This window comes from Scyliorhinus canicula, chromosome 1 (assembly GCF_902713615.1).
Source record: "Scyliorhinus canicula chromosome 1, sScyCan1.1, whole genome shotgun sequence".
Classification (NCBI taxonomy): domain Eukaryota; kingdom Metazoa; phylum Chordata; class Chondrichthyes; order Carcharhiniformes; family Scyliorhinidae; genus Scyliorhinus; species Scyliorhinus canicula.
The window spans coordinates 256,621,251-256,646,048 of record NC_052146.1 but is presented as its reverse complement, the minus strand read 5'-3'; the positions used below and the strand labels follow the sequence as shown (position 1 = coordinate 256,646,048).

The window sequence follows — 24,798 nt, the reverse complement described above, 5'->3', positions numbered from 1 at the left end:
CTAACTCACTGCCATGAAGTAATGCACACAAAAAAATAAACATCTATATAAAATTTGTTACAGTTAAAATGAAAAACTGCTCAATGGCTAGCTATATTCATTGAATTGATCCAATAGTAAAAACAATCCAATGAAAGGCAGCTACGTTTGGCATTTGATTAGTATTATTTACATAAATGCTGAATGGCAAATGACCACCTCACATCAAATATAATTAGTCATCAGGCATTATGGTTGTACGCTCAATTTATAAAGCAGCATATGCCAAATGTTTGTGTGCAAGTAACATTTCTCTCCACCATTCAAGTTTGTCACAAACTTTAGCAGCCTTTAGCCAGCAGAGTGGTCTGGGAACCCATTTTATTTGGCAATTTTCTAAACCCATACTTTGGGGAAATCTGTACTCGCTTTTAAAAAAAAACTATACCTGGGTTGCTGTTGTACATTCAAACTAAAACTGAACTCAATAAAGCTGTTGAATTCTCAGGAGCGACCCTGTTAATAGCTTCCTACTGACCTCTCTGCATCAAGTTCTACTTCTGGCTAGTGTACTGATCACATAGTAGGGCAAATGAGCTGTGAAAACACTGATATTTTTAAGTATAAAATTCTGGGTTGTCATTAAAGAGAAAATGAGTTATGCAAGAGACACACTTTTGGCACTTTAAGTCCCCCTCCATCAGAGGAATTCATGCATGAACTGGAATATTAATTGCACCAGGTCAAGCATATCTGCAAACGTGCCTTTTGTTGGCCAGTCATCCATTGAATAGCATTTAAATTCTGGACCCTTTTGCAAAGCTATCAATCCATCAGTCGGCTTCCTCCCCAATCTAGATGTTTTTCATATAGGCCTTTTATAATTAGGGCCACAGGGGATGGCAAGAAAAGGCACAAGAAGTTTAATGACCGTAAAGAAGAGCATGAAGGAGATCAGTGAATGAAGTATTTGCTGGAGATAGGATTGCTGAATCAACACTGACCAACATACTTCATCATAATTATCAGGACATACAACTGCCACGGGATTTCTAAAAATCCCACTCAGCAAATAATTGGCCTGATGTTAAGAAGAAGGTGGATTGTTAACACATTGCCACAATCCAGCATGCAGCAAGATACTCAAGATTTAATTATTCTCATTGAAAACTCAAAAGGTAATATTTCTGCTTGCCAATTGCACATCAAATGAATAGCTGTAAACAGTCCTGAGTATTCCTGCGAGAAATGAAATCATTTATTGCTATGTAATAACAGCCTTTCATTCACATAAAAGCTTTGAAAAGATTAATTAAACAAATACCATAATTAATGCTGAAAGCAATTAACAAAACAAGTCACTTGAGAAGCAGATATGACCTAATACTAACAGTGGTTTTAGTTTTGCAAATTACTAAAGGCACAGTTTGAAACTGAAGATGATAAACCAAAATTTTCCCTCCAAAAAAATGGAAAACAAATTTATTGGAATCCTAGTGTTTTATTCATTAAACCAAATTTGTCCTAAATGTAAATCGTATCAATCACCAAACAACCTTATGTTGTGTATTTTAAATACATATATTGGAAGATTAAATATTTTTGCTAAACTAGTCAATCTTTGAAATAGTACCTGAACATTTTATTGAATATTAGGCAACAATCATCTAGTTATTAAAATGTAATACAGCTGGGAGATCTTTAGCATTGTATAACTCCTAAGGCTACCATTTGACTAAAGGAAAATAATGTTTTGATTTGAATATATGGTTTACAAGTAGCAGGATTTGTATGCGCAATCTTGCCTAAAAAGTTTTAAAATGTAGTATATCAATTAAGAGGCTCCATTAACAGTCCACCATTGGTCTCATTCTCTTTGCATCTCCCCAAAAAGTTACTCTCAATATTTTCTCAGCTTCTTTATAATACAGTAAATAATCTGTAAAATGCAGATATAGCTTTTTCTGAAATAGTCTGCTTGTGTTTTTTTTATTTTATGAGACAGATGATCGTATTTTTAATAACTTTATAAACTTTATATTTATTGATATATTTTGCCTGTGTTAGAGTTACTTGCATTTTTATATTAAATTTTAATTTTCTTTTACTGCTATTTTAGATTCCTTCATTCCTTTTATTAGTGACTAAGTTCTGCTACTCTAGAGTGCATATACCTTTTACAGTAATTCAAATCACCTTCAAAATTGATATAGTCAGTCTTTCTAAACTGCATAGTACACAATGTGTGTAACAAATTTATGATATTACCATGGCAAGCCAAAAACATCACCTTGGAAGATAAATGAATTCAAATAAACTCTTCTTTACAATAGTAGCACTACTCCAAGCTAATTATATTTTGACTATTTTCTAGCAAAGGCGCTTCTTAGCAAATATAAAATGTTATGTACAAACAATTAAATGCTTTCATTATTTTATTTCAGACCACCGAATTTATGTGATCATTTTGCAATATTTTAAATGAGTAATTTCAATTATTTGTATTTTTGTAGTTAATCGCAATTTTTTTGGAAATCATTCAATTTTCACTACAGTAATTATTTATTCCGGAACTTAAAACTGTTATAAATTGGTTTAAAATTAACAAATAATTAAACTTAAGTTGATACATAAACTATTGAAAATGCATATTGCAACTTTGAAGAATATATATGGCAGCCTTTTGCTATTATATCATATTATTTAAAATAGGGTGGCTAGCAGTAATTGTGTTATTACAATTTTTGTTCCAAACATTTTAGACATTATTATAGCTTGTTCAAAATTCTGTAAAAAATATATTTTAACAGACAGTATAAATTGCCTTCAAGCAACAGCATTCAAAACTGATTACTTGACTGAGGTGCCTATCTTTGCAATACACCTGTTCAGATACATACTACCTATTGCACATAATGCTTTGTAGTCTCTGCAATTCAACAAACTGCAAAAGGTGTTATTTTTAGAAGCTCTAGAAATGCATTTAAGGGATAATTTTCTGTTTCTGCTTCATGATGATCATTTGCAAATGAAGATTTTTGGAATTTATATGCACAATGTATGCCGACAAAGAGTTCAATTTAAGGTAGCAGTATACATAAAAATACATACACCCTGCTGTGGCTGTACATTGGACATGCCTGACTTAATCAAACACATTACAGGTTAACTGATACTGTATGTACAATTAACCTTCTTTCTTTACACTACTTATTCCATGAAAGATGTATTGTTTTTAGCATTAGCTGTTAAAAGCCTTTTAATAAGAGCTACTGGGATACTTAACTGATGTAATCGCAGAAACATAAATGAATTATCCTAGTTCTATGACACATGCAAAATAATTTCACTATATAACATTATTTATTCAAAGAGTACATTGAATTCACCACTCTTGGATGAAGTATGCTTTGGCTTTAAAAGTGATGCTCAAGCTTCCTGAAAACTTAAAACTGAAAAGCAGTGTTAGGAATGACATGAATGCAGACTGAAAGTTTGTGTTTTGCTAATACCATGAATAAAGTTAAACTGTATATCTGATATGGCTGGATTCTCATTTATGGGCAGGACAGCTGATTCTGGACAGGACGGCTCCCAGGGTGGGGCCAGTACTCAGATAGAGCACCTGTTCTTTTGAGGAAGCTCTTGAGAACGAAGACACAGACTCTTTAAAAAATCTGCAGTTAGAAAAACAGTTACTTTCTCTGACTTAATGGAACTCCTGCAGATCTAGCTAAATAAATAAACAATATTAATCCTCCCTTTGAAACTGCCCAGGCCTATCAAATAGATTTTAAAAGGCAATGATCGTTGAAATTGAATGTAAACCATGAAGTTCAAAGCTTTTAGGCGTTGAGGCATACAAAAAGGCTTCATCACTTTAAAGGGCAATGAAAGCGACTGAAAAACCACTTCAAAGGAATTCATCACTTGGAAGGGAATATTTTTAGCTTCACACCGGGTTCAATTCCGGCCTTGAGTGACCGTCTGTGTTTTGGCCTGTCTCTCTCATGTCCTTCCATACGGCGAGCCTCCAGGAGGTCATGGCTATCAGTATGGAGGTCAGTAACTATCTTCCAGTTATCATCGTCAGATATTTTCATATCCTTGGCAGGTATCCTTTTAGCAGAGATATGGCTGTCCAAAAGGGCATGGGCCAGTGGCCAGTTCACTATACAGAAGGTCGTGTTTACAGCTATCATCTGCCGATGGACGTGGCATAGCCAGTGCAGATGTCATTGGTTTAGCAACACTGATGGAATTAGCATGCTCCAGGATGTATCGAGTTGGTGCCCTTGTGCTGCCAAGAGAGCAGAGAGTATGGTATGTCTCAGACAGTGAAATTGTTCAGTCTTTTCTCCTGCCTAGTATGGGGTGTCCAGGTCTCACTACTCTCGGATTGCGTTGAGTGAGTGAATGGAATGTGTTCTTAGTTTACTTCATGTTCACCAAGACAACCACATCACATCTGTAAAACCCCTAGATGTTCAAATTAAATAGATCAGTTTAAACTTCAACTTGGAAAATTCAGGTAAAAGTAAGCAAGCATTAACATTTTTATTGAATCTTAGTACAAAATTATAGATACATGTACAAAACTATTGTGGAAAACTTATTGGATGTTACCTCAGAGAATGCAATCAAATGACCACAGTAAATACAGAGCTGAAACTATAAAGAGCTTAGACATCTCATACTCCAGTCTTCTGCCATCCGTCACTGTCAATATTGATTTTCTGTTCATTTTAATAGGGTGAACTGAGGATTTTACAAAACTGAAATCAGCTGGTAAAAGTGAATGTAAACATTCAAATTACTAAGGATTTGAGCTGTTAATAAGATCTGAACTTTATTGAATTCTCAAAAAGCCATTACCTTATATCTAATGCCAACGTTGCCTATAAATTCACTATTGTTAGGAACCTGGCCAAAAAAGATCAACAAAACTGATCATAATTGTAGATGACACACAAGTGTCAATCAGACCTAAAATTCCAGCCTGCAAACCGGATGATAAAAGGAAAGCTCTTGCCAAGTACTGCAACAGATAATTTTAGAAGCTTCAAATAGTTTAACATGGCCTATATCAAAACCTATAAAGATTTGATAATTTACGTAGTGGGAGCAAGAACTGGATTTTGAAGGTATAGTCAGGACTTGGAGAATGGAATTTTATGTTGGTAATGAAGCCTTGAACTAGACATAACTCTAGGCCTTAAACAAGAAACACTTTGAAGCATCACACCTTTCTTAAAGCACTATCCTTCCTACTATATTACAGGGAAATTACATTTAAAGATTTATAATTTTCAGACTGAAAATCTAATTTTTTTCCTAAACTGATGTAGTTACAAATGTCTATCAGTATGGCCATCTTTCAGGATTTTCAGGATCTTCTTCTTTGGGCTTCTCCCATTTTACTTGGCGGTCGCCACAATGCTGATTGATCACCCTTCTCCATCATCTCCGGTCATCCATTCCTCATCCAATACTGTTGTATTTAAGTGTCTTGCCACCGCACTTTTCCACCTGATTTTAGGCCTTCCTCTTATCCTTCGTCTTGTCAATTCCATCTCCACACTCACCTCACCACCTTCCCTCTCTCAATTCACAACAGATGAATTTCACCATTTCAATCTCTTTTCAGTACTTTTTTCAATGTCCCAACATTCTTCACTGACCCCCTAATGTACTGATTCCATAGGTTGTCTTTTCTCATTACTCCACACATGCATCTCAGCATCGAGTTCTTTTGTATTCAGTCATTGTTCCTCTCTTCTTGATATTGCCCAAGCTTCTGCACTTTATAGCAAAGCCAGTCTAACAGCCTTGTAGTTTTTTCCTTTCAGGTTCAGCCATATTTTTCTATCACTTAACATTCCACTGCATTTCAATTGCTCCAGTCAGAGCTAATCCGTTGCTTAATTTCCATTCCTAGAATTCCATCTTCTGCCACCACTGACCCTAAATATTTAAACCTACTCACTTTCTCCAATTCTTCACCATAATCTTTTCACCTTCACTCAGTTCCTGTTCTATGTATGGACTCAAACTGACAGCCCAAACATAATTGAAATGTGATTACATTGGATACTCTGATTTCTGAACAAGGCCACTTTTGATGTTCACATTTGAGCATCTACTGGAAAGTATAGACATCAGGTAAGTATATAATAAAGCTCAACTGTGAGCTTACTGTTTATTACGAACAGCTACTGGACAGGGCTCGAATGCCATTGGTCGAGACCAAATGGAAATGGGGAGAAGAAATGGGGACAAAAGTGGGCTGGGGACTCTGGAGCGAAGCACTGAGGTGGGCCAACTCCTCCTGCGCAAGGCTCAGCCTCATGCAGTTCAAAGTGGTGCACAGAACATACCTAACCAGAATCCGAATGAGCAGGTTCTCCCCGGAGGTGGGGGATAAATGTGAATGGTGCCAGAGAGGCCTGGCCAACCACACGCACATGTTTTGGGCCTGTCCCAAACTTGTAGGGTTCTGGACAGCTTTTTCCGAGGCAATGTCCAAGGTTGTGGGGGTGAGGGTGAAGCCGTGCCCAAGAGTGCCAACCGTCGGGGTATCAGAACAGCCAGAGTACACATGGTGAAGAGGGCTGATGCCCTAACTTTCGCTTCCCTAATCGCCGCCGGAGAATCCTGCTCAGCTAGCGATCAGCAGCACCACCCACAACTGCAAACTGGCTGGAAGATCTGGCGTAATTTCTCCACTAGGAGAAGATCAAATACAACATCCGAGGGTTGGAAGAAGGCTTCCTGAAACCATGGGGACAATTTGTCGGCCTGTTCCAAGACCTGTTTGAAGCCAACAGTAACTCGAGAAAAAAGTGAGAGATGGGAGAAGGCAGACAGGAATACACAACTCTGGGGGGAGGGAACTCGGGGGAACTGAAGGGAACAGCACAATGGGAGGGGCTGGAAGACGCGGCCCCCCCTCCCCAGAACCGGACAGTAGACCCTGAACGAAAAGGGAGGATACCAAGGCGGGGGGGGAGGAGAAAGAGAAGGGGAAGGGGGGGGATGGTGAAGCACACCAAGAGAATGACAAGATGTATATAAGAACCACACCTAATGTAAATATTAAACATAAAGTGCAAGTGTGTAAACATTGAAAATACCAATAAGAATATTTTTTTAAAAGCTTACTGTTTATGTGAAATAATCATAGAATCATAGAATTTACAGTGCAAAAGGAGTCCATCTTTGGACTGTGGGAGGAAACCCACGCAGACACGGGGAGAACGTGCAAACTCCACACAATGACCCAAGGTCAGAATTGAACTCAGGTCCCTGGAGCTGTGAGGCAGCAATGCTAACCACTGTGCCACCGTACCGCCCTCTTGGGTAGGTTAAAAAAGGACCATTGAAGTACATGGAATTTTACTTCAACATTAATGAACTAGAAATTCACTTCAGTGCGTTATAACAGTTTGAAGATAGGGACAGATCTTTTTTTTATTAACTTAAAGAAATACTTTAGTAGACAATAAAATAAAAGCAAAATAATGTGTGGATGTAGGAGACCCACTCGAAATGTGAATATTATTTCTCTCTCCATATATGCTTCCAGACTCGCTGAAGCACTTTCTGCTTTACTTTAGTCGACTGACCTGTCTTTCAACTAAGTATTAAAAATTCTCTTGAATGCATAATTAACTGACATTTTTCTCCAATTGTCTTTTCTGCAATTTTAAATTCAATCAATGAGTGTATAGTTCCATAGAACCTTTTAAGTGAGTGTAAACAGATTATTGCCATAAGTGGGTTGTATCAGAGTTTAACTTAGCCCTGCATTTTCCAGCAGTGGTTACAGGAGAGTAAACAGGATTTGAATTCCCTACTAACAATTGAGACCTGGGATCAATTTCGGCCTTGGGTGAATGTGTCGAGTTTGCACTTTCTCTCCATGTCTGCGTGGGTTTCCTCCGGGTGCTCCGGTTTCCTCCCACAGTCCAGAGATGTGCAGGTTAGGTGGATTGGTCATACAAAATTGCCCCTTAGTGTCCAAAGGTAGGTGAGGTCAAGCAGTTACTGGGATAGGGTGGGGGAGTAGGCCTAGATAGAGTTCCCTTTCGTAGGGTCGATGCAGACTCAATGGGCCAAATGGCCTCCTTCTGCACTGCAGGGATCCTATGTTCTATTCTATGATTTACCTTCCACCATCTCTTCCTAACAAAGAAACATAGAAAATAGGAGCAGGAGGCGGCGATTCGGCCCTTCGAGCTTGTTCATTCATTTCCCGCTACCTCACACAAAAAAAGGAGCTAATTCAATCCTAAGTATAGCTGAAACAAAGAATTTTCCTTGTCGGAAAGTTCCATTACTGCATAGTCAGGCTTTTATATAGGGCGCGATCTTCTGACCTCATTACACTCACGCTCAAGCGTAATGAGGCCGGTGAATAAATGGTGGGGGCGGTGCCAAAAACAGGAACCGCACCAGGTGCTAAAGTTTGTGATGTAACCGGTCCACTCCCGCAGGCGAAATCGGGATCTCGCTGTAGCGTGGACAGAAACAAATTACCACTTATATCCCATTTCCATACAATTAACCAGAGCCACCCCTTATCCAATGGCCTCCTGTCATTCAACAGGGTCCCCAGCAAGTGCTCACACTGGCCCTGATTAGTACTCCTCTTTAAAGACGTGAATCTGACGGAAGGGCTTCTGTGGGGAGCTGAGAAGGTGAGTAGCAATTTTTGTCCACAGGCAAAAAGCCCGGGGGCACTGGGCTAGCTGCCCCTGTACTCGGTTGGGGATGGGGGACCCTCAGCTAGGTGTGGGAGGACCCTCCGCAGGGGTGGGCCACCATGGGAGGGTGGGGGGTAACCGCTCTCTGCGTCACCATGCCAACACGTGGATCGTGTGTACACATTCCAGGGGCAGCCCTAGTCCCTGCCTATCTGCCCTGGGCCACCCATAACCCCCACCGACTGCCAAGTCCTCTGGCCATGCAGCTGAAGGCTTTTGCTAATAGGGAATTGGCAATCGTGGGTAAGTGAGCATTTTATAAATGCTAAGTGTATCCCCATGGATGGGCGGGCCATGTAGCATGTGGGAGTCATTGCCTAGCATCGCAATCAGATTGTGATGCCTGGACAGGGTAACTGAACACTGCGGGAAGTAACACCACACATGCAACAGCCAACATCCGAACACCCAGGGGATGGGACACAGCTCTGGGACACATGTCCATGACCAGAGGGTGGGTGAGTGCCACAAGGAGGCGGCCAGCGCCCGGTCTGGGTGATGTTGTTGGCAGGTGTTGGAGGTACAGGGTCTGGAGCCTGGTGACGGGGGCTCACTGCGGCCTAGAGCACCTGGGAAAGGTTTTCTGGGTAGGGTGGTGGGGCGGGAGGGAGAAATTAATAGGGGAAAGGAGGGTCCCGGGGTGGGAGTCACCGCTGTTTGACGGTCTAACACCCTTTCCCAATACCGTACAGATATTGAACACTGTGGCAGGGATGTTAAACATAGAAGTTGACCCATTGTTGCTGGTGTTACACGATACGGCCAGATGCTGGAGAAGGCGGCAGCGGTAGCAGCGTCTGCAGATGCTCGAGGCAGCGGTCCATATGCTGAACCCCGCACCACACCCCGAGGATCCGGCCGCCCATCAGGCTAGCGAGGTGTGTTGTTCTCTGCTTTACTTTACCCGGATGGCTTTGATGCGTAGTCTTGATCAAACAACAAGCTTCGTTAACAAACAAAACTACTTTATTTTAACACAAATAACTGGATTCGATGCTTATCCCACAGAAACATACAGTTGATAAATAATACAAACTACTCTTATCTACATCTAAACTCATTACTAGATTAAACTACGAACTGCTCGCTCTCACTATCTTCCTTCAGTCTGTCTCCAGCTAATACCCATTCCTTCTGCTACCACATTCTCCATCCTCTGCCCCACAGACTTAACATCATACCTTACATACTTCTGGGACTTGCTCCCTTTAGTGGCTGTCTGTAAGCAGTTCATTAACCTTTGCATTGTATTCATGTATGATAATACCACAGGACGGACCCAGAAGAGGAGTCCCGCAACGGCCCAGGGTATACAGGTGCTGCTGGTCATTCGAACAAATGACGGATAGCATGTGTCTCAGAAGAGGAGTCCCGCAACGGCCCAGGGTGTACAGGTGCTGCTGGTCATTTGAACAAATGACGGATAGCATGTGTCTCAACAAGGAGACAGTGCAGCAACTGTGCCATATCCTCGTGGACTTGGCACCGCGTGGGAGAGGAGGACACCCGTTTCCGGTGGCCGTCAAGTCACTGCAGCCCTGAACATTTATGGCACAGGATCATTCCAGGGATGTGTGGTATCTCACAGGTCACAGGTGCAACCGGCAGGTTACAAATGCCCTGTAGTCCCGGGCGGAAGACTATATCATTTTTGACATGGACCAGCCCCAACTGGATGCCGGGGCAGCGGGTTTCTCCGCCATCACCGGGATGCCTCAGGTCCAGGAAGTCATAGATGCCATGCATGTTGCCCTGCGCTCAACAGGCCATCTGGGGGTGCCCTATGTTAACCAAAATTGGTTCCATTCCCTCAACATGCAGCTCGTGTGCGACCACCAGTTGCAATTAATGCACGTGTGTGCCTGCTTCCCGGGGAGTGTGCACAACAGCTACATCTTGGGGCAGTCAGTCATCCCTGCCCTCTTCGAGGAACATCCCAGGATGGACGGCTGACTCTTGGGGGATAAGGCATATCCGCTGAGGACCTGGCTAATGACATAGGCCAGAGACTGAAGCCGAGACCGGTACAACAAGGTCCATTCAGCCACCCGGGCTGTTATTGAGTGGTGCATCAAACTCCTCAAGATGTGGTTCCGATGCCTCGATTGCTCCAGACTTGCACTCGAGTACACTGTCGCGCGCTTTGTTGTGGTTTGCTGTGTCTTCCACAACCTGGCTCAGCAGTGGGATGACGAGCTGGAGGTTGGTGGCAAGGAACATGTGGCCACTTCGAAGAAGGAGAAGGGAGAGGAACAGGGACAAGGATGATGAGGAAGCGCCGGACCAGCAGGGGCTGAAGGACGAGGCTGGGGAGGAACCCGAGGCCCAGCCGGAGAGTGCAGAATAGGCGGCAGCGGTGAGGATCCGGCAGGCCCGGAAGACCAGGGAGGCCCTCATACTAGCCCGATTCACCTAGGACGTTGCCTGGTCCATCGTCACATCCTTCCCCACCCACCACCCCCATTTCCCACCTTCTCAAGGTATGTGCCACATCACTCCAGGGTGCTAGGACTGTGTCGGCATTGTCAGCAGGTCATTGTCGAGGGCAGGGAGGTGATAACAACCCAGAGAGATCTGGGCGCTGGAGCTCCTCAATCTTTGCTATAGTCTGACTCCTGCCTGTCTGCTTAGTGCTCGCTTACACCCATCACCTACATGGTTATGGGTGTAAGCGAGCACTCATCAGAGACTTCGTACTGGTTGTGCACAAGGGTGTTTATTGTTAAGTATATGGCCCCACCATTCCAATGATGCAGCTCCCCCCCACCCATCCCTCACCCCCTACTAATCCCGTTCCCCCTCCCCCGGTGCCCTCTGTGATCCTCGATGTGCTTTGCCCTCCTAGCTCTACAACTACATATAGGTGTGTCCCCAGGATGCACATCGGAGGTGGAGGCAGCCAGCTGTTTACCTCGTCCCATGGCCCTGGATGTCCCTGGCAGGCGTCCTCTGGGAGCTTAGAGGCGGGGGCCCCAGTTCAAGTGTCGATGGCATATGCACATCGGTGTTGTCCTGTCCCGTGTGCTGACCCCAGGATGCGGCCACATGGAACTCGGGAGAGCTGGTTGCCACTGTCGCTGCCCCATGGGATGGGCCGGGTTGGCACTCAGCGCCCCCTCCTGCCAGTCGGTGCCTATAGAGCCTGTGGTTCACCGTGGAACAGAGGGGCAGCTGGTTCAAGCTCCAGCTGCCCCTGCATCAGCTGGCTCTGCCAACCCTGGTTGTTCCCCATGGTCTGCACAATCATGTCAATACCCTTGGCAATGCTCCTCAGTGATTGGGCCATGCTCTGCAGCATGTTGGCCATTCCCACCTGAGTATGGGACATGTCCCGCAGAGCCTCATCAAGGTCAGCCTGGTACTGGGTGACATCGCCCAGAGAGACAAACATACTGCCGAGGCCCTCAGGCATGGCCGTCACTGACTGCGCGACGCCGTGGACAATTTTACTCATGGTGTGACGTCGTGCACCAGGCTCTCCACTGCAGTCACCACCCTATCAGTGTTGGCCTCGGTGCCACTCATTGCTGGCGTCATCTCCTGCATCCGGAGCCTCAGACTCCTCCAATCGGCTATGGTATTGCTGGAGTGACGCTGACATCTCCCCCTGAATGTCCGGCCGCACCCTATCGTCTCCAACAGCTTCAGGTAACCCTGCTCCAGAGGCTCAGCATCAGCCTGGGACCCATCTGGGTCCAGGGATCCAGCACACCTCCAGCTGCTGTCTCGCCTGGGGGTTCCTGCCTCCACCTGATGTGCAGTGTACATTAGCCCGGTAGTCGAGGGAGGCCTCTCCCAGCATCTAGCGGCCACGCTCTTGCTGGAGCGCATCACAGCCGGTATATCACGCCAAAAAAGAATTAACCTCAGTTGTAGAACATTCCAAAAAATAAAACTTCATAAATGTACTTCTATAATTTGTTTTGCAGAATCCAGCTAATGGCACTATGGGCACGATCTTCCGGAAACATTTCCAAGTGCTGTAGCGAGCGGAAATTGCAGTGTATTGTGCAATTAGCAGTGTAGTGCTCACCAGATTGTGCCCCAGAAGCCTGTCCACTAACATTTCCCACCGCGGTGTGGATATCTGATTTGGTGGAGATGACAGCTGTGCCGCGACTATAACAGTTGTATCCTTGGAGCTCTCCTCCGAGGTGTTCTCCTCGGGGTCAGGAGAGGGTGCCGCCCGGGATGGGACGACACCGTCGACTGCTGGACCTGCAGGAGAATGGAAATATGGTCAGTGGGAGAGATGAGTCAGTCAGTAAGGCAATCACTACTCACGTTTGACAGGTCCTCTGGGTGGAGCCTGGTGGTTCCTCACCTCTCCAGCATCAGCCAGCCTCCGCGTTGGTAACCGCCTTGTCCTTGGCCCCACTAGTCACCTCCAGGGCTACTCACTCGTGCTGTCCGGTGTTGGTAGTTGGCATTCTTCCATGGAGGCCAGTCGTCCTGACTGCTACCGCCATCTCATCCCAGGCAGCACCGGCTGCCTTGTGTTTCACCATCCCTCGGGGGAAGAGGCCTCCACGCATCCAGGAGCCTTGCCAGGTCAGTATCCCCGAATCTTGGGGCTGGTCTCCTCGGCGCCATTGTGGTGAGCTGGTTGGGGTTGGCTGAGCAAGTGCAGCGTAACTGCTGCTCGACGTTGTTAGGGTGGGCTAACGCGGTCCCGGCGAATCAGCTGGCAAGCCGGAATTTGAGGTGGTAAGCCCGTGAGGCCTTGTTAAGTGGACCAATTAACATTAAATAGCATTGCCGGCCTCGCTGGGCCGAGCACCGAGAAACTCGCAGCAATTTCCGCTCGCTACAGCACTTGGAAATGTTTCCGGAAGATCGTGCCCATAGTGCCATTAGCTGAATTCTGCAAAACAAATTATAGAAGTACATTTATGAAGTTTTGTTTTTTGGAATGTTCTACAACTGAGGTTAATTCTTTTTTGGTGTGATATATCGGCTGTGATGCGCTCCAGCAAGAGCGTGGCGGCTAGATGTTGGGAGAGGACTCCCTCGACTACCGGGTTACCTTTACAACTCGTGGGATATACCCAAGTTCCACGAGGCTTCAGAAACAGAATCCCGCCCAAAATGGGCATGACCAAACAGCATGTGCTGAAGTAGGTGTTAAACTTACCTAGGCGCGCCTATCCATTATTCACCATGGGCTGAATTAGGGGCTGGTTTAGCACAGGGCTAAATCGCTGGCTTTGAAAGCAGACAAGGCAGGCCAGCAGCACGGTTCAATTCCCGTACCAGCCTCCCCGAACAGGCACCGGAATGTGGTGACTAGGGGCTTTTCACAGTAACTTCATTTGAAGCCTACTTGTGACAATAAGCGATTTTCATTTCATTCATTTTCATGTCATTTCATTTCACCAGCCTCTTGGGATCTACTGGCCTCCCTAGTGAGCCCACAGCCAGGCGTTGTTCAGTACTGTTCTACACAAACGTGGGCCAAGCGGAACGGCACCCAGGGGGTCTCCCATGCTATCGGAGGGCCCTGGAGTGACCAGGGTGAGTGTAGTGGCCACCTCCCTTGAAACCGGGCACATTGGCACTGTCAAGGAACCCGGATGACACTGCCAAGCTGGCCAGAGCACTGCCAGGGTGACACTGCAAAGGGTCAGGACAGGTAAGAAGGGGCTCTCGGAGGTTGACGGGGTGGGGCGTAATGTCCATGTATGTGGGGGGAGGGTGTAACATTGCCCGTTGCGGGTGGGAGATGTGAGCTCACTAAGAGATCGAGGCACCATTTCAAAATGGTGGCCTAAACTCTTAGTTCAGCTCACCAGTGATGAAAAAAATTCCAAGGGCCCGATTCTCTGGTCACGCTATGCTCAAGTGAGAGCAGAACATGGCCGGAGAATCCTGGGAGGCCTCCAGTGAGCCTCCCGACAGCTTCCCCACCTTGCGAGGTTCACCAAAACCCTGCGATACGTCGGAGTCAGAACTCCACCCCACATGGGCGAGACCAAACGCCACTCCAGGAAATAGATCGTAAACCTGCTTACGACCTACCTGCCCAGGATCCATCACCCTCCTTTAATTCTCCAGCCTCCCCCGGGAGGCTACAGCCCAACGGCGATCAGTGCTGGTCCACACGAATGTGACCAGGTGGAACGGCAGATGGGGGGAGGGGGTCTCCCGAGTCATCGGAGACCCAGAGTGGTCAAGGTAAGTGCAGAGCAGCCCCCTGGCCCGCCCCCTGGAACGTGGGCGCATTGGCACTGCCCGGCTGGCACCTTGGCACTGCCACCCTGGCACTGCCAAGGTGCCCAGATGTCACTGCCAAGCCAGCGGGAGCACTGTCTAGGTGCCAGGGTGGCACTGCCAAGGGTCAGTAGCGAGGGTGGCCATGCCCTTGAGATGAGGGTGGGGTCCTTCAGGACAGGTAAGTAGAGGCCTCTACGAGGTTGGAGGGGTGATGGGTGGGGTCCTAGAAGAGAAGGGGTGCTGCAAGGGGACGTGTGGTGACTGAAAAGGAGTGTCCTCACTTGCAGGGTCTGGGGGTAATGTCCTTGTGAATGGGGGAGTAAAATTTCCCATGGGTGGAGAGTGGGGGGAACCCACAAGTTCACTTAGAGATCCTTTCAAAATGGCGGCCCGATCCTGGAGTTCAGCTCCCCAGTGATAAAAAAAATTCTAAGTGTGGGCTAAACCGGTTAGAAACTTCACAGGGCCCAAAAAAGTGTCTAAGTGTCATTGAATAGCGGTGGGGAACTCACTGGCAGAGCCGGTGGGAAATTCTCTGAAAAACCCTCCACAAATTAACTTAGAAATTTTTGGGAGAATTGCGCTGTAAGTGTGGGCTAAACCAGGGAGAAACTCCCCAGGCCCAAAAAAGTGACATTAGATAATGGTGGGGAACTTGCCGTGGAAACTCCCAGCAAAGCCTGCCAAAAATGACGCTTAGAAACGTTTCCGTTAGATCGTGCCCTTTGTATAATAACATTTTGGCTCATTAATATAAATGTTTAGAATTATTTTGAAAATGAACTACATTTCTAATTTAGTTGCAATTATCTCTGGCTGGGTCGGAGATTAACGTATTTTTCAGTTCGGAGATTACAAAAGTATTCTTTTTTTTTTAAATTTAGATTAGCCAATTATTTTTTCCAATTAAGGGGCAATTTAGCGTGGCCAATCCACCTACTCTGCACATTTTTGGGTTGTGGGGGCGAAACCCACGCAGACACGGGGAGAACATGCAAACTCCACACGGACAGTGACCCAGAGCCGGGATCGAACCTGGGACCTCAGCGCCGTGAGGCGGTTATGCTAACCACTAGGCCACCGTGCTGCCCTTACAAAAGTATTCTTGATATATAAATTGCATTACATTGTTTTGTTGCAAATCATTTACTTCCCCTCTTTCACATTCTACTGTAATAACTTATCCCTCTCCTCACTCCCAAAAAGTCACAAATTTGTGAAAATAACCTCCAACTGCATTCACAATGAATTCAAGCATGGTATTGTCATAATAATGGTGAAGACCCATTCAGGAATTTATAATTCAAAGTCAGGAGATATGTACACGAAATAGCACAAGATAAAACATGCTTTCTGTGAAGAGCAAGCCTGTTTTCTATGCATGAACTAGGATCCAAAATCAATTGTTGAACAAAGCATGCTGATTTCAAAAATCAATCTGACACTCTGGTCATACAGTTGAAAATGGTTCATTAAAGTTAGGAGGTATAATGGTTTATCTGTATAAGAGTATCACTGTTACCAATGATAACGTTAAAATCAGAGCAGAGAAAGAATAGCATAGTAACAATCACATTTGTGCTAGCTTTCCTGGCAATTTACTCCAGAAATCACAATGTGGTGCAAAATGATAATGAAATCCATTGTGAGGTGTATTATTTTATAATTCTTGCTAATATAAATATATATATATATATATATATATATATATATATATATATATATATATATATAGAGAGAGAGAGAGAGAGAGAGAGAGAGACTCCACAATGCCTCATGTAAAAGGTCCTTAGTCAGTGAAGCCCTTGTATGAAAAATGTTAGCCAACTACTTCAATTTTCCACTTCTGAGCCACAAGATACAGGTTTATAAACTGGTTCCAGAAAGTTTTAGTAAGTATACAAGAGCTCTAACACTGAATTCATAGTTGGCATTCAACAGTTTTTCATGTCCAGTGTGTGTTGGTGCCCAACACCTCCCATGCATTGTGCAGTTTGCAAGTCTACTAAAAAAACCTAATCATACAAGACCAATCACCCTATTAACAGGTATCATAAAATCATAGAATTTATAATGCAGAAGGAGGTCATTTGACCCATCGAGTCTGCACCAACCCCTGGAAAGAGCATCCTACTTAAGGCCACACCTCGACCCTGTCCCCATAACCCATTAACACCACCTAATCTTTGGACACATTAAGGGGCAATTTAGCAAGGCTAATCCACCTAATCTGCACATTTTTGGACTGTGGTAAGAAACCGGAGTACCCGGAGGAAATCCACGCAGCACGGGGAGAAAGTGGAAACTCCACACAGATAATCACCCGAGGTCGGAATTGAACCTGGTCTCTGGAGCTGTGAGGCAACAGTGTTAACCACTGTGCCACCGTGCTGCCAAAGAGGTGTGTTCACTTTGGTATATTTTAGATTATAAATTAGTTTGTGAATCCTTTCAATCCACCACACTATTTTCTACAAAGTGCAGAGAATCGACAATTTAATTTTGCAATCCATCTCAACCAAGCCCAGCTGGTTCTCACTTGACACCCACACATGTTCACTGTCCTGTGATTTCTGCTGGAAGTGAACAATAGCATGAAATCTGGTTGTTTTTTCCTCAGGAACACTGAAGTCAATTATCCTTGCTGAAACTGGATAATTCAACACACCGTAGACACATAATTAGATCTTCCTAGCCTAAATTAGAAATTTGCCTCCTCTACAGTGAAGCTTTTAGGGAAAGCATTTTTCAATTTTTCTAAATTAGTTGGTTTGTACACAGGAAACATCTTAATACAAATATGTTGGAAGGGGGTTCACTAAAAATGAGGTTTCAAAATATTTCCGAAGAAAAAATATATTACTGTAACACCTTCAAATGTATTCCTTATTCATTAAGTAAAATTCTACTCTCTAGATTCTGTGAATACCAGTTTTTAATGTGGAATTAAATGCTCTACTTTATTGTCAGTACAGAACAATGCGATCCAGTTATGGGTTCATGTCTAAAAGTTAGTCCATAACATATATCTCTTTTAAATATTCCTTTCTTTGTAACAATATCCCTCGTAGTGGAGGCAGCATTCCTTTTAAATCAATGGAAAACTGAGTACATTGCAGACTTGTGACCACGAGGCAGAGTAAAAAACAACTGAAGCACTTTTGGATGAAGGTGAAGTGTTGCTTTCCTTTATGTTAGATCGGGCAAGTAAATCAGCTACCCGAGTATAAAAAGTTTACTTACCTGTCTAGTCAAGGCCATTTAGATCATAATAGCAGCCATGGAATCAGAAGAAGGATAAATTACTTGTGAATCAGAAGGCAAATATTGACCTGAGACTGGAAAGTGAAATATTGCAGTACTGTCCCAAAACTGCTCCCAATTTCAAGCTAAATGGGAGATGAATTGAAATAGTGGGTGAGATCTTCCAGCTGTTCACATCAGTGGGATCATCTGGTCCTGCCGATAGCACACGCCTGCTGGATTTCCTGGTGGCGCAGGGTGGATTCAATGGGAAATCCGATTGATAGTGGTGGGACCAGAAGATCCCACCATTGGCCAATGGCAGGCCACCTCCCGCCACCGAGAAACAGGCCGCAGGGAGGCCAGAAAATCTCGCCCAATATCTAAATTTTTGTATCGATCTATCATCTAAGTGAGGGAGGCATAACCAATTAAAATTATAGCAACATTGCCAAAATACTATTGTAAACATCCCAATATCACATGGCTACCACTTACATTGATCGTGAGTAGTCTGATCAGGAAATCTCATGCTCAGGTAGTCGATTATAATTAAATCTATTTTTTGTCTTTATTTTGTTTTTACATCACTATATTATCAGCATTGCGGTACCTGGATCATAATTTAAAAAGTCATTGGTCACTTATTATTTCATTGGCTGTAAAGATCTTTGGGATGTCTTGGAATATAAATACAACTTCTTTCTCTTATAAGATTGAAGTACAGTAACACAAAATACTAGTGCATAACCTATCACTTGTGTTCCTATATTGTTTCCCACTCTAACAATTCCTTGACTTCATAATTCTCATCCTAGTGTCCCAATTCTGCATTCCCCCAATTTTTATCTCTTGTGCATCACTGGCTTCCTTCGCACTACTATTGGTGACTATGCCTTGAGCTGTCTAGATCCTAAGCTCTAAAATTCACTCTCCAAACATCTCTGCCTCTTTCCACCTTTCAGGTGTTTTTTAAAATTTATCTCTTTGGCCATGTTTCAGAACAATGGTCCTAATATTTCGTCCTTCAGCTTTCTGTACTGTTTTGCCTGATTGTGCTCCGATGAAGTACCTTGGAACATTTTACTACATCAAAGGTGCTACATGAATGCAAATTGTTGTTGCAGTCACCATCTTTTGGCATTTGACATCACGGTTACAGAGGCTACACTAATGAACTATGCTTTGTACTAGTCATATTTCCTTTGAAAAATAAACTTTCTTTGACATCCCTAATGGCTGTGTGGAAGTAGCCCATTTTTGTTAAGTTTTATGCAATGTCATTAAGATTCTCAGAATACTTAGAACCATAGGTAGGATGACCTCCTTAAACTTTGTATTTGAGGAGCGTGTCCTTTTGGGCACAAGGATTAAAAATAAAATCTGTTCCTCGCTGGATGTCAAAACACCTCCATAATACCACAACCAAAGTTTCATCAGCCTAGATATACAATCACCCTTGAGGGGCTCCTCTTTATAAAATAACTAATGACATAATGCATTGGGATCTTGGGAGAGGCCCTTTGATGTGAAAGCTATAGCCCTTGGATACGATCTTCCTTCACCCAGGTGTCAGTAGTGATTGTCTCCCAATGACTGGGTGACTTGGCAAAACACATTTGTTTTAAAAAAAACACATTTGTGGAGGAGTTACTGAGGACAGAATAAGTAAAATCAACTTGTCGGTATTTACTTTTGTATCTTGGTTGAAAAATTGCAAACATTTTGAAGAAGAATGTGATTATAGATTTCTGGGATTAAAAAAAAAAATTAAGCTTCAGTAAATCCTTCCAGAATAAATGTATGTAACATTTATTTTCCATATTAAGTAGACATCTTGTATGCAACCTAGTAATATTATTATTTAGTACATTTGTTTCCCCCACCAATATTTCAGCTTTGTTGAGTTTTTAATTTCACTATACTGTGGTAAAAATGGCTCATATATTTTCCTACTGTTTTCTTACAATTTAGTCCCATTGCTTACAAGTCTGCAGTTCATTCATTTACATACTATGCTGACTTGCTTCCTGGTTTTCCTTTGAAAATAATGCGCTTGTTCAAAAAAAGTGATAGCTTTGAAACTCATGTAAGAACTGAAAATTATGGAATATCTTTCCAGGACTTACACTGTACAAGTTATGAGATGTAAGGATATTACACATGTAAAGATCTCTATGAAAGATAGTTGCACCAACAAAAAGGGTCCTCAATATTCTAGTAAAAACGTCATTTGTTTTTAAACTCTATAATAATACTGGAGGAGTCAATGGGCAAACACTAAATATTTGTATTTCCTTTCTGACCGTAATATTCTCTGGTTTATCAATGTCTGATGCAGCACATATTTGTTTTGACTCATACATCAATGAACAAACCATATATATTACCTGATTTATATCTCAGCATTTGCAAGATTACGGTTTCTCTATGGAACCCAAATTATAGGCAGTCTGATATATGCTGCACTGCTATTACTGATACTCTATACATTAAAACATGAAATAAAAAAAAACACTATATGTATTTGTAATATGCAATTGTAATTTGAACCATCAGCTCAGCTTTCTATCCCTGGCAACTTAATTGACTTCTTTACAACATGTATAGGGCAAAGTACTGCATCGGTTGAACAGCAGCTAGACAACAAAAAAATAGTCCTGCACCCCTTTTACTATTTTATTTTTCTACCCATTCTGCTAAATATACTATGTAAACAGAGGCTGCTTTGTTTTCTTGTAGCAACTCATCAAAAAATTCTTCCAGACATTTCTAGACACATCGATTTTGAAAAGCGGCTGCTTTATGAACCCAAAGCAGCCTTCATAAAACAAGTCTGTCAGTTGCAATTAACCTACGCTTCGGAACTCTACCCTGCTGAAACAGTTGCAAAAAAGATAAGACAATTAAAAAAATGCTTTACCATCTTAGTTTAACAGCTTGTTGGCTAGTGCTTGACAATACTACAACACAAAACGAGGCAATCAAAATGAGTTGTTAGACTGAGGTTATGCCCTTCCTGTTGTGTTATCTGCCAGCAGATCAAACTGCTGACTTGGGCTCTTTCTGCCAACAATGCTGATGCTGCCTGTATGAAGATGCTGTCACCTAGTAGTCATGGTGCTTGCACTCCACAATAGAAAAGCACTAAATTGAACTCGAAGTATTGTCTTTGTGATATCATTTCAGCAAGTCATGTCCCATTCAGCCTGATAGTTTATCTCTGTCAGGCAGGGACCCAGGCGACTATGCAAGCTGTCAGGACAGGTACACAGACCTGCTCAGTGCTGAGGAGGTAATGCATCTTTCGGGCTTGGTAATGTTTTCTCCTCTCTTCCTCTTCCACAGCTTTCTTTTCCCTTTCCTTCTTCTTTATCTCTTCATACTCCTCCAGTTCTTTCCTACAGTTAAGCAGAGATTTATGATGCACATCAACTGTACAAAGCAAAATTTATAAGCAACTCCTTCAGTTTCAATACTTTTCAATTACTCCTAAGCACATAATTTTATTCAAGGTTAGAACAGTGAATATATTGACATTTAAAAATCACATTGCTCTGCTTTTTCAGAGGTGCATTTTTAATCAACATTAGACTAAACTGCACAATAGATGAATTACCTACAGTAGCATGACCCCATTTTACAATCCTGCTTCTGAAATTGTTTATTATTATGAAATAAATTAAAGATTAGCCCCTTATGTTTGTGTATAGTTTTTCAGGCCTTAGAGATCAAAAAGTTATTTTCACCACACCTTTTCTACTGTACTGCAACCTGGAAACATTACCTTTTCTGACCTACATCTCAAACTCATTATGAACTGCTAAGTAGATTTGTTAAGCCAAACAAATTTATTTTCCATGAAAGAATCTGTCTCTTGCTTTGTGTGGTACCCAGAAAACATCACTGGATCTGTCCAATGCTAGATCCAAGGTGTTTGCAACATCTATCACCTTTGTGCTCTGAAAGGAAATATTTCTTCATAGGTAATCTATTGCAGAAAACAGTATTAATTGTACAAAAATAATATTTATATCAAATGAAATGTAACAAAAAATGGATTATACTTGAGGTAAAAGAGGATTTGTAATCACTGTCAATATAAAGAGGAACAAGAAAAGAAATCACTTCTCACAAGCCAAAATATTAAATTAAACAAATAAACAGAAGATTAATCTGAGGATATCCGCTAAAACATTTTGTCAAGTAAACAGATTACAAGATACCTATTATGATTTTATCAAATTCTCATAATTAAATGTTTTATCCCTTGGTGCAAAACACAATTTTTACTAAGTTTAGAATTTTAATTACACATGTCCTGCGTGCTGGCATGAAGATAATATTTGATGTTGTACATCTATGCAACAAAACACATTTACCGGTATATAAATTTTAATTTAATACTAAATTATAGAAAATTCCTGTTCATTTGCACACACAAATAAAATATTGCAAGTTGTTTAAAAGCCTAAAAACTTGTTTTTCAACAGTCAGAAAATGTTAATTCCGTTCAGAAATAGTATCAAAAATGGGTATAAAAAGATATGGGGAAATTTTGCTCCCCCCCCCCCCCCCCCCCCCCCCCGCCCCAGACCCATGCGGCCTGTTTCTGGGTGGCAGAGGCTGACCTGCTCTTGGCCAGGGGAAGGATCCTCTGGTTCCAATGTGGTCTTTGGGCTTTCCCATTGATTCCACCCCTGCCACTGGGAAACCTACGGCAGGGGTTTTCGTCGCCGGGACTAGAAGATCCTGCCAGCTTAACCGGGAGATCCCACTGGTGAAAACAGCTGGAAAATCCCCCCATAGATAATTCATACATTTATATTTTTCGTATCTATTAGGAAAATAATATTTTTATAACATTTAATATATTTAAATTCACATATTCTTCAGAGTTGCCTTCAATATATTTAAATGCTAATTTTCAATGGTTAACAATGGTTTGCGGTTTATCATACAGTACATGCTAATCTAATTAAAATTGTCTTACTAAAATATCCTAATCAAGTTTAATTGGACTGGAATTTTATAAATAAGCTGGAATTTATTAAGTATTTAGTCCTTCAAAATAAACACTCAATTTTAAATAATTTTAAAGAACTTAACAGTAAATATCAAGATTTAAAAAAATATGTAATTTCGCTTTTTTAGGTAAATGTACACATGAACCTTTGATTTCTAAATTATATCAATAAAAATATGTAGCTTATCTCACATTTAAATTTGTACTAGAGTCATCCATTCCCAAATCACACACAAATATGTGTTTATGTAAAAGATTCTGTTTAACTTTAGAGGGTTAAGTTAATTGACTCACAAGAGAAAACTTACATAGGGGAAATTATCTGATTATGGCAGTAATAATTGCACAGCTGTTTAACACAGATAGAGAAATAATTCATGTAGGCAATAGGCCGTGGTGGCAATGACATTCGGCATTTAGTAAATATGCAAACTGTTCAGTCCTAATTACCCATACTAAAGGATGCCCTTATTAAATGTATAAACTAAAACTGTCTGCTTGACAAGTGATAAATTGTTATATTGTGCAAAACTGCATTTCAAAATTATGATAGTGAACTTGGGTCTCCTAACTTCATTAAGTGATTTTGCAGGAAAGTTGAATGATCGGAAGATGGACACTGCAATATTTCCATCCGTGGAATTGACTAAAAGCAACAATCTTCTATGATGCAATTATTATGTTAGGTTTAGTATTCACAAGTCAGGTCCCCTCCAAAATAAATCAGAGCAATTTAAAAGAAAGAGTATTTCAAGATTGTGCACGTGAATAAAATGTTTGCTTTGACTTTTGCAATAAATAACAGTAGCTTTTCGGAGCTTCAAGCTAATAATGTTTTATTAATGTCATGACTCAGCAACAGGCAGCTAATTTTTAATTTCATGATATCATTTGTTTGATCCAAACATGGGTCTATTTTTTGCACATCTAGCTAGAGGTTAGAAGTGTACAAGCTTACCAATTGCATACTCAGCCTTTAAATTAATCAGATCAATTTATCACTGTAGCAACACAAGTCTTAATTTGAAGACATATTAAGTACTGTACATAGAGGGTAATGTACTGTTCAGGTAAGTGTAGTTGATATAAACAGCTCACACTGAAAATTTGTAGTTTCCTTTTCCCAATAGAATATTACTGAAAATTGTACTATATTGTCTGTTAAATTTCACGGTTTATCACTAATGTGATGGTTTTCTAAACAGCACTATGTGCAGTCATCCACCAAGGTAACTTGGTCTGCATCCATTAAACAGCCCATTTCATCTTACATTGTGTGATGCCATAAATATTACATAATTTAACACTACTTCAAAGTATATTAAATTGATAAAAATTGCATTTTCTCGTTACTTAGATGTGTGTCACACATAAACAAGATGCTTTTCTTGCAAGCTTTATGTGTTTCAAGGAATTTTATCCAGTTTTCTGCCATCGTCTCTTGAAAGGAGTGTTTTGGAATTTCCTGGATTGCAATTATCCAGAAACTACATCTAAATTTTTCCTAGCTTCTGCACCAGTCGTGTCCACTGGAATGCATGCCTAAACATTCTGCAGATCTCATTTGCGTAT

At 42.1% G+C, this 24,798-nt stretch overlaps 1 protein-coding gene across 1 annotated transcript in view; it reads right to left on the bottom strand.

Annotated features, from left to right (window-relative positions):
• The window catches only part of spata17 (spermatogenesis associated 17), a 429,942-nt gene that overhangs the window by 347,838 nt on the left and 57,306 nt on the right, over positions 1–24,798 (bottom strand). The window contains exon 6 of the mRNA XM_038811880.1: positions 21,478–21,601. Within this exon, the coding sequence (XP_038667808.1) occupies positions 21,478–21,601 (124 nt within the window). The remainder of the gene's footprint in view (positions 1–21,477; positions 21,602–24,798) is intronic.